This window comes from Crotalus tigris, unplaced genomic scaffold (assembly GCF_016545835.1).
Source record: "Crotalus tigris isolate CLP2741 ecotype Arizona unplaced genomic scaffold, ASM1654583v1 scf7180000017744.3724543626:3957646, whole genome shotgun sequence".
NCBI classification, from domain to species: Eukaryota; Metazoa; Chordata; class Lepidosauria; order Squamata; family Viperidae; genus Crotalus; species Crotalus tigris.
In genome coordinates this window covers 2528501-2543539 of record NW_024096611.1, presented here as the reverse complement: position 1 = coordinate 2543539, position 15039 = coordinate 2528501, and the positions used below count along the sequence as shown (strand labels likewise).

The 15039-nt window shown below is 35.8% G+C and overlaps 1 protein-coding gene across 2 annotated transcripts in view; it reads right to left on the bottom strand.

Moving 5' to 3' along the window:
* SPATA17 (spermatogenesis associated 17) overlaps positions 1–15039 on the bottom strand; it is a 91446-nt gene that overhangs the window by 12647 nt on the left and 63760 nt on the right. For both annotated transcript variants that reach the window (XM_039340390.1, XM_039340391.1), the window contains exon 9: positions 10397–10529. In XM_039340390.1, coding sequence (XP_039196324.1) covers positions 10397–10529 — 133 coding nt within the window. The remainder of the gene's footprint in view (positions 1–10396; positions 10530–15039) is intronic.

Genomic DNA, 15039 nt, shown 5'->3' with positions numbered 1-15039 from the left:
GGAGCCCAAAGGAGCATGCAGCCATGTGGCTGGTTGGTGGCCTGAGAGCCCACCCTTTGCCTTTTAAATTATTATTTAAAAGAGCTTAATTAATATTGCTTCCTTCTAAATAATTTTAATTCTGAAATATTAGTTCTAACATTTTAACTTTTATATACTATTTTTAAATTCTGATATTTTATTGTACTGCCCAGAGTCCCTCTTTCAGGAAGATGGGAGTTCAGAAATGCAAAAAATAAATTTAGCAATTAAAGCCCCTCATATATTTGAGGTTATTTTAATAATAAATTGATTTCTTTCTCCCTCACTACATCTTTGTAGGTTTTAATAATAGATGAAAGTGAAAAAAAATCCCATTGTTTATACAAGGTAGTTCATAGTCTGAACCATTGCTTTGAAATACTTTTCAAAAGAAAAGATGTCATGCAATTCTGAAACAAATCTTTTAATGGTTTCTTTCCTAAAACAGGCAGACTGTCTGTGAATTCATCATATATTCCTGATTACAAGTATTCTTCTTTAGCTATATTTCTTTGTTCAGTATTTTGTTGTCTTTAATCTCTAGGTTGTTGTTTATTATTGTGTGGAAAGAAAAACAAATAAGGGGCATCTTTAGATCAGTGTTCTCCAACCTTTACAGCTTTGCAGACTGGCGGGGGGAGGAGATGGTTCTGCGCAAGTGATGGGAGTGGGCACGTGGGCCCACCATTCATATAACTAGAGCTAAGCGCACGTGCACACACTCACCCACCACTTCCGTGGCCCAGTTCTGAAGGGTACTGGGCTGTGGCCCAGAAGTTGGGGATCCGTGCTTTAGACTCACAAAATATATATTTTCTCTTTATTTATTTTTCTTTCACTAAAGTATTTGTGGAATTAGGCATTTTTGTGGGATTTAATGTTGGGCAATATTTGGAATGTCTTGTCCACTCCATTCCTTGTCTGGCTCTCACATGTTGGCACCATATCCTTCTTTATTTTGGCATAATTTATCAGCTGGAGTTTTTCTTTGGGAATCTCTGGACTTTCGAAAACAGAATCTTTCACATAAGTTTGTTGGCATTGGATTCCTATTTTATTAAAAATCCCACTATTATTAAGAAAACATAGTTACATTGAAATATGCCTCCTCATGAAGTGTGATAAGGTGTGAATTTCTGAATTACTGATCATTATTAATGTTATTGCTCCAGATTTTTAGATCTACCTGAAGAAAATGGAAGGCTATCAATAAGCATCATTTAACTGTGAAAATTAAATCAATGCAGAGAATAAAACCCACAATTGCCTTTAATTGCATTCATTTTTCAGATTTAAACATCAGCACTTCTAGAAAATGTAAACCTTTCTGAAACAGAATGTTAATTTGTAAAGCTATAAATGCTTGTATTGTACTACAAATTACAATTTATAATTACAATTACAATTCGTAATTTGTACTACAATACAAATGTTACAAATTAATATTTCATTTTTTAATGAAAGCTGTATTTATATTTTAACATTTAACATTTGTTCAAATTTTAGTTGGTAAATAACTTGACCCTGTGAAAAAATGAAGTGGAAATGTTATTCTAAATTGTATATAACCATTTTTGAGAATTACTTCCTATTACACTTCCAAGTTAAAAACAAAACAAAACAAAGCCACACTTGATTTTTCTGAATGATATATGATAGAATATAATCCCAACCACTCATTTAATATGTAACCTCTGATTATACCTAGGCTATCTATCCTTTGCTCTGTGTCTCATGTGGTTGTACTAGAATGCATTGAATCCCAAGAATAACAACTCAAGTGCATACATGTGAATATGTTCTATTGCTATTGTGAGGTGAATTAAAAGCAGTATATCAAGAGGTATTTTTATTAGTTTTCTACCAAGTGATCAGCTGATAAAAGTAATATATATAACATGCACCCATGCTGACCTACATGCATAGGTTTGAGTATTTTATCCTAAAAAAGATAATATTTCAAAAAACAGCCTAAGCTTTGGGGAAAAACCAATTACAGAAACAGCTTTAAAAGTGCCAAGCACCGGGCAGAAGCAATTCTAGATCAGTTTAAAAAAGTGATTGATGAAACTCTAATCTGAGCTGAAGGAACATTTTCAAGACAAGCTGTGACCATTCCCCACACTTCATTAGCTGCCATAATTAGCCTGGTGTTTCAATTTGTTAGAACTGGTGGGGACAATTTTACTCAGAATACAAACATCAAAAAGCAGGGTCTCTTCAACTTCAGAAGTGGCTGATGAAAGGCTTTCTAGTCCTTCTGTTAACTGAAAGATTAATTACAGCTGATGGGAGGCTGTACTTGGAGTGTCACTTTGTCTCTGTACATTACTTTTAGCATTAGAAGAAAGACATGGTTGACACTGCACTGCTCAGTCAAGCAGCTTCACATCAGGGCACCAAGTCGGTTTTAATATGCATGGTTTTGCATTGTTCGATTGACTTGTTCTCTCCTTTTCAAGGACCTAAGTGCTGTCACTAACTAGACTGTATCAGCAAAACATAGAGCAGGTATAAATTAAGGCCACTGTTAATTTACACCCACATGGAGTCAACCTCATTATTATCATAACTTTCTTTATGGAACTTTTTGAAAACATCATCATAACTGACCTCCTCTGAGTAAAATGACAAAAGATATAATAGAAAATACAGTATTTTTTGAAAGAAAAGTAGACAAGAGAGAAAAGTAAATAACTTTCTATTAATATAATCCTTGATCATCTGTATCAGCACAGATACGAATAGTGAATGGTCTGATTTCTTAGCTCATTTGCATTCTGTAAAAGTTAGAAAATCTTGACAGAAATATTGTGTGCATGTTTAACAGATCATTTATCAAACTCTTAGGATGTGTCAATTAAAAGTTATTATCTAATTTAGGGTTTGGGGCCATTACTGTCTTTGTTCTAGAATAGAAAACAAGATTATAGCCAAACTACTTCATCAGAAATAGAACGTGAAAAACAGCTCAGATTCATAGTGGAGCACTACTCTTATCAGGACCAAATAAAATATCCTAAATAAGTACTGTATACTAGCTTTTAGGTTCTCCAGAGCCCTTCATCAGGCTAGGTGACACAAAACCGAGGTAGCAGGTGACACAGGCCTTAAGAACAAGGAACTGCAGAGTCAATGGTCAACCATCTACCAGTTCATCTATAAGTGTTTTTAGTTGGGATACAGTATGGGGAGATGGACTATGAAAAGATCTTGATCCTAATAGAACCACTTCATTATCTACATGAATACAATGATACAGGTAATCCTCGACTTACAACAATTGGGACCATAATTTATTTTCCTAAGCAAGGTGGTTGTTAAGTGAGCTGCAATTATATTTATTTATTTTATTATCTTTTTTGTCACATTTTTAAGCAAATCACATGGTTGTTAAACAAATCTGGCTTACCCTATTGCTTGTTGAAAATCAACTGGGAAGATTGCAAATGGTACTCATTTGACCCTTGGACACTGCAACGGTTGTTAAATGTGTACCGGTTGCTAAAATTTTGTGTCAGCACCCAAATTTTGATCACACGATTGTCCAAATTCTGGGAGGGTCATATGAGGACATTTTTTTCAGTGTTGTAACTTTAAATTGTTGCTAAATGAATTGTTGAGAACTATCTGTAAAGTGAAATGAGATGTTTCTGATGTTAGTGTATAGACCTAGAATCCATGACCAATCATTTGAAAAGGGTAAAGGGAGTTTTAACTCTGATAAGCTCTCATGTGCTGGTTAGGCAGATAGCAAAAAGAAAAATGAAACAGGAAAATATTTATATTAGTAAAAGTAGAGATGAATTTTATATTGCACTATGACAAAAATGGGACAAAACCCTTTAGCATTTTGAATTTTCATATTGCTGTGGGTTTTCCTCTCTCCTGGCCTCAACTGTGTAGCAGGATTTAGTACGCATTAGGAGAACCCAGAGAACAAATCTGGATAACTTTGCAATCTTTAGAATCTGCTTATTCTTTGAAATCCCACAGTACTATTAGAACACAGAATGTTCTTGCTAAGAAATTACAGAACTGAAAATCAAGTTTTATAAAATATTCAAATGTTTGCTGACAAAATCTTTTCAAATGTTAGAAAATGCTGACAATTACTTTTTTCATGCAAATTTCACTGAATGGCTCAGATTGTCATAATCATCACTTAATATTCTACCTTCCAAATTATTATTTTTTTTTGATACACTAGTAACCTTCTAAAAATGCTGTTGGCGCTTGTATATTTGTGTGTATTTAGCTTTCTGATTAGGAACCCTGAATCTAGTTATGGTAGTACAAATGGACTGTGGTTTTGTTTTGGAGACAGCAAAAAAAAATTTGCTGATTGATCTGTGCAGTTATTATTTGCTTTGCTATATCCTTTGTCATCAATGAGACTCTCTCAATCACCAGGATTAAAGGTGGAGGGAAAAAGAGAAGATCATGCTGTGTAAAGAGAAGTGCATTTAAAAAAGTTAGAATGAAGTAAGTTTTACATATTAGATCTACGACCAAATCCAGAACCTATTTCACCGCATGCAAAATGATATTTTGGAACCTATTCTTTGGTAATTTTTTGCAAATCATATATCACATTGGAACTAGATTAAAATAAAAATTATTGTTAAATTTTTAATTTTGCAGATGATTAATATAACCTGCTTTCTGAAGAGGAATTGCTTTTGCCATTAATTATTTTAATTACCAATATTAGTAACATGAAAATGTTTCTTTTTTTAAAAAAGAATTGCTATTTTGCAGCAAGGCTGGATCATGTGTAACTATATATACTTTTAAAAAAATATATTATAAGATAGACTGTTGAAAACATATTTTATCCCAATCAGTGTGTAAAAATAAAATTATCCATAATCACACCATGTTCTTCTATCATACATATCATACAGTTTAGCTGTAATGATCCCCACACACTACCCTCGCACATCAATTATGATGATCATAATAACGGTCGTTAAGCTCAATGTTCATTATTATCTGGATGCTGGTGACAGCAGATTCAATCATCGGGTGCAATGGGCAGGCAGTCACAGTCCCACCCAAGTTTCTGCAGACAGCGATGTGCCACATTAAGCCTATGATGTCTTCCACATCCCACTTCATTTCAAAAGCTGCAGACGGTAAAGGTCAACTTTATGTTCTGTGCAATATGCTTAGGTTCTCTAAATTAATTGTTTGGAGTACTGGCTATTTTTATACTTTGTAGTATATTAAAATTCTATTTGAAAACAAATATACAGGAGCAAATATGGAAAAAAAGGCTGGCTGGTAAGTCACCAAAAACAAGGTGTATGCCATAAAGTACTACTGAGTAAAATCTTAAATACAACTTCTTTATTTTGGGAGAGAAGGAACATCTCTAAAGTTGCTGCCATTAGCAGTTATTGGTCTAAAATTTATATTTTTTGTATTAAAGACTGCGGACTATCATTTCATTTTGATAGATGTGAATTTGTAAGCATTTTGACAAGTGGAGGATTACTTAATAGTTCTTATCCCTTAATTACCTCATTACAAGGGGCAAACCATTGTTGATTACATTTTTAGTGCCTAGTGCATTCTTATTTCTAAAACCTTATACTTCCTGTAAATGTATTATTAATCATTTGGGATTTTCAATCTATACCAATATACAGAATAACAGAGTTAGAAGGTCTTCTAGTCAGGTGACAGTATTCCAGCTGAGCTATTCAAAATCTTAAAAGACAATGCAGTAAAAGTGCTACACTCAATTTGCCAGCAAATTTGGAAAACTCAACAGTGGCCACAGGATTGGAAAAGGTCAGTTTACATTCCAATTCCAAAGAAAGGCAATGCCAAAGAATGTTCAAACTATCGCACCATTGCACTCATTTCACATGCTAGTAAAGTTATGCTTAAAATCCTACAAGCTAGACTCCAGCAGTATGTGGATCGAGAACTACCAGAAGTACAGGCAGGATTTCGAAGAGGCAGAGGAACTAGAGATCAAATTGCCAACATACGCTGGATCATGGAGAAAGCTAGGGAGTTCCAGAAAAACATCTACTTCTGCTTCATTGACTATGCAAAAGCCTTTGATTGTGTGGATCACAACAAATTGTGGCAAGTTCTTAAAGAGATGGGAGTACCAGACCATCTCATTTGTCTCTTGAGAAACCTATATGCGGGTCAAGAAGCAACAGTGAGAACTGGACACGGAACCACTGATTGGTTCAAAATTGGAAAAGGAGTCCAGCAAGGCTGTATACTGTTGCCCTGCCTATTTAACTTATATGCAGAGCACATCATGAGAAAGGCAGGGCTAGATGAATCAAAAGTTGGAATTAAGATTGCCGGGAGAAATATCAACAACCTAAGATATGCAGATGATACCACTCTAATGGCAGAAAGTGAAGAGGAACTAAAGAGCCTCTTGATGCGGGTGAAGAAGGAGAGTGCAAAAGTTGGCTTGAAACTCAACATTAAGAAAACCAAAATCATGGCATCCGGCCCTCTCAATTCCTGGCAAATAGATGGGGAAGAAATGGAGGTAGTGACAGATTTTATTTTTCTGGGCTCCAAGATCACCTCAGATGGGGACTGCAGCCAAGAAATTAAAAGACGCTTGCTCCTGGGGAGGAAAGCTATGGCAAATCTAGACAGCATACTAAAAAGCAGAGACATCACCCTGCCAACAAAAGTGCGTATAGTCCAGGCCATGGTTTTCCCAGTTGCAATGTATGGCTGTGAAAGTTGGACCATAAGAAAGGCTGAGCGCCAAAGAATTGAGGCCTTTGAACTATGGTGCTGGAGAAGACTCCTGCGAGTCCCTTGGACTGCAAGGCGTTCAAACCGGTCAGTCCTAGAAGAGATCAACCCCGACTGCTCTTTAGAAGGCCAGATCCTGAAGTTGAAACTCAAATACTTTGGCCACCTGATGAGAAGGAAGAACTCACTGGAGAAGGGCCTAACGCTGGGAAAGATTGAGGGCAATAGAAGAAGGGGACGACAGAGAATGAGATGGCTGGATGGAGTCACTGAAGCAGCAGGTGTGAACTTAAATGGACTCCAGAAGATGGTAGAGGACAGGAAGATCTGGAGGAACATTGTCTATGGGGTCGCGATGGGTCAGACACGACTTTGCAATTAACAACAACAAGTCCAACTCCCTCCTCAAGCAGGACACTATAGCATTCCAGACAAATGGCTATCCAATCTCTTCCTCAGATTTTGTTTCAGGAACAAGAGTGAAAACACCATGTTTTAAACTGAACAGAATGCTTGGCCATCTAATCAGGATGCCTGAGGTTGGTTCCCAAAATTGTCCTTACAAATTAGAATATCACTTCCTTCATATTGTGTTTGTCTCTGAATTTTTAAATGCAGTTCTCAGCTCAAAGTCACATCCAAAATTTGTATGTATACTTATAAAATTTAAAGCTAAATATTGTGTACTATATATATATATATATATATATATATATATATATATATATATATATATATATATATATATAAATGTAAAATAAATGCACATTTTTTATTTTAAACAAAGATCGCAAAATCATATTGAAGTTTTCTGAAGATATATAGCTGAACATATGGAGATAAAAGTTAAGACAGCTTGATTCAAGAAACTTTCTCTAAACAATGCACTTTAAGATAAACAAACATTGTAATGTATCATGACTTGTTCATGTCACAATTTTTGTTATAGGCATTTACTCTTGATAGCTTTTTACCAGTTTGTCCTTTGTACTTTTGCTACATGGGTTTAGTGTCAATGCTGCTAACATCGTATGTTTTGCATTGACAACAGATGGAAATGTAGCCATCTTTTTCCCTTTCGCTTTTAGAGTTAGATGATGCTGGGAGGGAGGGGATGTGAATGAGACATAACAACACTAAACGTAGTGTGAGAATCAAGGTTATTAAGTCCAGAGCTGATAAAGAATTGGCGGGCTGGAGAACTGGAGAGGAAGCCCGCGCTTTAAGCTAATTGGGGAATGTGATTTATGACTGTTAATTGGAGGAGGGTATTGTGCTTTCATACTATGTGCCCAGGGGAGGGGAATTCAGTTTTTGGCTTCAATTATGAAGTGCTGATATTATGCTACTCGAATAAAAGATTCTTTAAGGTAAACAATGCCTCAAAGTTCTTTTGAAGAGTTTCATCTGTTGGAACCATGACACTTATACCTTCAAATTCTTGACGACAGGAAACAGTGAATCTGCAGTTGCCACCACTGTGGCAGAAACCACTGCAGGGTAAGAGCAAGTAAGAGCAACCCATCATCTTAATTTTTAGCTTTTCTATTCTCCTGATTTTAATTTAGTTCATAACCAATGCAACTCACCAACCAGAAATGTAAGATGTGTAGTTCTTGAAGCATACCTAACTGTCCATGCTATCACATTTTGTACCAATTGAAGCATCCAGATACTCTTCAAGGGGAATCTTATGCAGAGCATATTACAGAGGAATCCATCTGGGAATTGACTAGGATATGAGTTGACTGTGAGTAGAATCTCTCAATCTAGAAATAGGTGCAAATGGTGCACAACATGAAGTTGTGCAAAGACCCTTTGGCTATGACTGTTAGCTGTTTTTTGAACAGGATATGTGATTTCAGAAGAACCCTCAAATTGCACACTGGGTCTATTTGGGGTAGTTCAACCCCATTCAGGACCAAAAGATGATAAATCCTGAGATATAGAGGGTCCCCAAACCCAAAACCACTCAATCTTACCAGGGTTTAGTTGAAGCCTGTTTTCCCATCCAGACTGCTACAGCCTCCAAGCATTGAGAAAGGATATCATTTAACTCACCAGTAGCAGAGATATACAACTGGGTGTCATCAGCATATTGATGATTCCTCACCTCATATTGATGATCTCATATATTGGCTTCATATAAATATTAAACAGGACCAAAGAAAGTATTGAACTCTGCAGCTTCCCACATAGCAGGGGCAGAAAGCGGGACTTCTCACTCCCAATCAATACAAATTGGGACTGGCTATAGATCATAAAAAACTGTGACCCCCCCATCTTCAACTCCAAAAAGTTAGCTCAAAAGTATAACACGAAGAAAGGAAGATAACAAGCACAATATTGTGCCACACACTTCTAACCCTCAAAGAATGCCAGGGTTGATAGCATCAAGTAGATCAAGTAGAACAAGGATGGACACACTACCCCCATCCCAGCAGAGATCACCCCAAAGTGTAACCAATGCCTGAATCTTGACTGAAAGGAATCCAGATAGTCCACTTTATCTAGGGACCTCTGAAGCTGTTCCAGAATCTTCATGAGATAGGCTTTAATAGTGGCTATTACTCTTATTAAATTGAGTTTGTTCCTTGTTGATTTCCAGCAGCACTCCAGGCATTTCTTCATCCATTAATCTCGCTCAACTTCTTCATAAACCACAAAGGATCAGGATCCAAGGGGAAGGAGAGGTTGCATACGTGCGATCCACTCTATGGCCTCAGCTGTTCTCTTGTGCCCTCAAGTGACGACCAGGGCCTCAGATGAAACATGTAGCAGATCATCAGGAATAATCCTTAGCTGCCTCTGAAACCCATTTGGCCCATCAATCACTGGGGGCACACCACTCAAGTAGCCCCCACCTCCCTAAAAGTGCCAGAGAATCTCATGACCACCAGGGAGTGACAAAGTAGTCAAAAAACCTTCACTGCTCCCAGATCACATCTTCACTGTTCTGACAGGAAGATATCAGATGTGTGACCACTTTCTTATGTGGATGGCCTGTGATAGGCCCAGGGGCTGTCATAGTAACCATGAACTCCTGAGCCATCTGAAACCCAACTCCCAAGAGAAGGCAGATTGAAGTCTCCAGGACCATAAATCTGGGGAATTCCTCTGCCACCTCTGAGTTAAGAGTCAAGGAGTTCTATTCTTGAAATCTATTTTTAAAAACTTGAATACAGACTCATATAATCATTACAGCAGAGGAGGCAAGATTAGTTCCACATTCAACTCCTCCCTGCCCTGTCATAATGGTGTTCCATTATTGTAAAAAATTCAAGAAAATCACTACAGGCCACATGTACCAGGATACTGCAGGAATTTTTTTAACAGAGGTCAACATGCAGATTGCTTGAGAAAATACAGTTATCTCATTTTTTTGTTTTTTAAAAGTTCTGCATTATTTTTTTTTAGTAATTTCTCGTCTCAGTTATTTGGTGAGATATAGAAAAAAGGAACTTGAGGACATATTTTATTCTCACCTGAAATGTTTGCTAATAAGATTCTATAGTTTCCAAATGAACTGTTATTTAATTTTAGTAGAAATGGATTCAGTGAATTATATCTAATTGCTTTGGCTAGCATTAAGAAATTGTACAGTATTTTACCCTTGTATATAGCTCACCTTCTTTGTTATCCATTTCTCTGGGTGTTCTTCCCGGAAATATTTGAGTCCATAATTTGACTGACCATATTTGCTTCCTCTCTGAATGGATGGAATATAGTCATCTGGCACATTATATGAAAATGGTATAAATCTGAAAAATAAAACATTATATATGATTATTTTTCTTCTTATCTTACTAATTAGAAGATATGTACATTAGCAATAAGAAAAATGTAATTTAAAATAACTTTTTATGCCATAATTATCAATATTGTTTTACAGTGTACTGATATAGCCAACAGTTGTAATAGTAAATTTGCAAACAATAGTACAATAGTACTATTATAGTACAATAGTATAAATATTCATTGCAGAGTACAAAATACAAGTAAGTTAAGAATTAAATTATGTTCAAGTACCAGTCCCATCTAGATATTCTTTCCGGTTGAAACTGTAAATGCAACTGTGTAAACTTTTGTTATAATATGTATGATAGAATTATTTTTATTTGATAAAAATAAGAAATGTACAATTGTCCTGAATGGCTTGGAAACTGAAGCAAAAGAGATATATAAGTCCAGTTGCCTTTTGAAAAAGCATCTTTGGGAACTGGAGAATGGAAGGATTTATATTTCTTGCAGCCATCTGGTCACTAGCACTCTTTCTGAGAGCTGTTGAGGCCACTTGGAGTTTACCCGTGCCTTCAGGGTTATCTGAGTAGTGCAAGTGAGTGTGAACTTTCTTGGAACTGCTGAAAGGACTGTGTTTACAACAGAAGGTTCCGCACTCATTTGCACTATTCAGATGATCCTGAGGGCACAGATAAACCTCCAAGTGGCCTCAACAACTCTCAGAAAGAGTTCCAGTTACGAGATGACTGCAAGAAATATAAATCCTTCCATTCTCCACCATTCAGTCAGAACAGAAGAAGCTTCTTGGATGAGAAGCAAAACATCTTCAAGGAAAAACAAAGAAAGTCCAGTTGCCTTTTGAAAAAGAACCTTTGGGACAACCATGACCTGGATGACTGAGATCGCCATAGACATTAAGGACAGATGCACTCCTTATATTCATTTTTTTCTTCTGTTCATCAAGTCACTGAAAACAGTAGAATCTGCCATTTTGGGGTTAAGTTACTATTTAGTTTAATTAAATGAATTAATTAAATAAAAGATAAAACGCTCATCCCTTATGATTCAGTTCCATCTTATTTTGTTTTCTAAGTTTTTTGTCTCTGCTATATTGACACATTCTTTCATTACCTCCTGCTTGGACTTTTGTAGTGTGTCTGAATGGGGATGCCCTTCAAAATGTTCACAAATTACAGCTGTTTCAAAATATTGCTGCCAAAGTGCTCACTATATGACTCCTTTATTGCTCCAATAAATAACTACTTTTAGAGCTCTAAACAGTTTGGGATTAAGATGCCTAAAGGATCACCTCCATCTGTACAAGTGCACCCGCACTTTAAGAGGCCATGTTCATGATTTCATCCAGGGTCATGAAACTTCTTTCCCTCACAGATTATTCTAGAATTTTCTCTACTTTTAGTTAGTTAGCTTGGTAGATATTTATATGTGTTTCTATTAACAGTACTGAAAATGAAAAAGAAGTCAGTATTTACTCAGAGGACGGAGGAAAGGAGAAAGGGAAGAATAAAAGCAAGCAAGCAATAAAATGAAATAAATACCAGAAACTAGGACTGGGAAAAGTAGCAGCCAGAAAAAAAAAAGGGGGGGGGCATGCAAGTGAAAAGCTGCCCTAAGCAGGAGCAAAAATTGGAAGTGGGGGAGAGAGATTTGAAAGCATAGACAACAAAGGGAAAGCAAAGATAAATTAATGGGAGTATGAGATAATGATGGAAATGGTATAAAGGAAAAAGTAGGTACCCCCAAGTTTGGATGGCATAAAGCAAAAGGATCCTCAAGGGAACTGAATCACATTACTTTAATAGAGGTCTCAGTAAGGTAGAGTATCAATAAGCAGTAGAATCAGTAGAGTAGAATTTTGGAAACTATTCTAGATAGGGATATTATAATCAGTTAGTTAGCACAGAAATTACTGAGGAAGAGCTAAACTCTGATGTTTACTTATTAAAATATTTTTAATCTGCTTCACATCATTGATTTATGATGGAGCACAATGAATAGACAACCATAGAGATTAAAGAACAAATAAAACACAATATTTAATAAACCAAACCAAAGAAAAACCGATGGTATCTTCAGGTTTGTATAGACAAGCAGGTCTTAACTAAGCGCTGAAATCGGGTGAATCTTGAACCACTGAAGGAAGAATATCTCACGATTAGGCTGCTAAAGCAGAGAAGGCCCTATGTTCCATTTCCCCATGATGAACTAATGCAATGAGACCTTTCATCAGCACTTTATACCTTTTATACCTTGGCAGGTATAAAACAAAAACAATTGCTGAGATGTAAATGACTGAATTTTTACTTTAAACATCAACACTTAATGCAGAGCAGAAGCCATTGTCCTTTGGTGCAATCGTTTTATATACCACTTGTGAACAAATCTAACTCCTACATTATATACTATGGGTTGCTATAACTCTTCATCTTTTTCTCAAGGGCTGTGCCACATGTAGTACTTTTAGCTATAAGCAGTGCTTTTTTCCTAAAAAGAAAAGGGGCCGGAGTTCACATACGTCATACAACCCGCCTTGCCTACCCTACAAGGTTCCATCCAAAAAAGGTGCTGGAACTCTGTTCTGGGCGTTCTATGAGAAAAAAAGCCCTGGCTATAAGCTTTCATGAGATCATCTTCCCCACTGCATCTCTAAATTTTTGCTGAATTGGAATAACTCAGGTCAGGTGTTAAATTCTTTCTATAAAGAAATTTATAAAGTTATTTTCTAAGAGGTTATGTAGAAAAGTGTGAAAAAAGGGGAAAATTGAGGACAGTTATATTTTCTGAAGCATTAACAATATTACAATATATTTGCTGTGTACTACTTTTATAATGTCAATTAAAAAGCCTACTTATTTTAAAATAGCCTGTTTATTTTAATAAAGTTATTTAAAAATTCTCTGTTGAAAGAAATTAATATTTTATCAGCTGTAAATTACATCAATAAACCTTCCTTGTGGAGAAACAAATTGGTCTTTATTAGCATCTGGCCAGTCAAATTGCCCATAAAGCCTTCTAAACCAAGGGCTGTTGAAAATTAACAAAACAATAGCACAGGAGAAACAGAGCTTTAAATTATACAAAGCTACAGAAGCATGTATATACTCATGGGCCAGCTGGTTCTCATATAAGATGGATTATAGCACTTCCAGGGCTAATTTGCACATAGGATGGACATCACACACACAAAAAATTAATGTGGCCCCAATGTCCCTGAGTATACATAGGAGGTACAAAAAACCGGCTGCTTCACTTACAGTTTTTATCACTTCTGAATTGCATTTTAATAGTACATTTTTCTTCAGTTCAGACATTAAAGAAAATTGGCTCTCTCCAGGGATTGGATGATGACTGACACGACAAGGCTAGTACTTAGGAATTTGTCTATGGAAGCCTGGAATTTAGTCAGGCTTAATATTCAAAAAAAGTTTTGCTTTTTGTGATAAGGTGCACATTGTTGCAAACTATCAGTGACAATGTTACTTAGTTATTATAGAAATATGTACTTTATGGTACAAATTCCATTATTTCTAGGATTACTGATCCTGCTACCAGAAATTAAATTTAAATTTATATTCCCAGGAAGCATGTTATAATAAAATAAACATGGAGAATAGCCAAGATCAGAAAGAGATATTGAAGATATTTTTGGAAAATTAAAAAATTCATGATCCAAAGGAATAAGTAAATTAAAGCATATAACAAAATGGCTTTCATAAAGTTTGAATATGAAATTGCCAAAGCAATGGGGAGCAAACATTGAATTTAAATGATTTTAAATGGTTATGTAGAACCAGACCTCCCTGTTTATAATTTGGGAACTGCAAATTAAATCAGAGAGCTATGTTAATCTGAATAAGCTGAAGATTTTGTGCTTCTAGAAAGTTGCTCCTCAAATAAGTGTAAAAATCATGTGTTTTGTTTAATGGTCCTGGGTGGGAATTTGATTCTTACAGGATGTGAATTTCAGCTTTGTAAAACCAAACTCCATGAAGAACTGTATTCAGATGAAGAATATTGCAATGCTATAATAGCTGCAGAGCTTGCCACATGCACTATAATGTAAAGTGTTCAAGTTTTCTGAAATAATGTATAATGAACTCAACATTAAATTGTAAGGGAGCAAAGCAACGCTTTATGTAAAAGGTTGCACACATCTAATGAAAACCATAAAACTCCACGTAGTAAGTTAGTTGAGAACATTTGGGTAAAAATAAAGAGAAGGAAATATTACTAATATCATTGTGGAGATATGCTTCTGGCTACCGAAATAGGCAGAAAACTTAAATAACATCTTGCAGTGTCCACTGCCTTCCGTAATGACACAAAAATGACAACATGCACACTGTAATGTCATAAAGCAAATATTATTACACACTTCCATCTTGATACCTGACATACAGTAATAACATAAGAAAGACATGGCATTTGTGTGATGGTGTTTTAATTTTGCCTCGCCTACCTGGATATATCTAATGTTCCACATTCAAATTACCCAGGAGAAATTTGGAG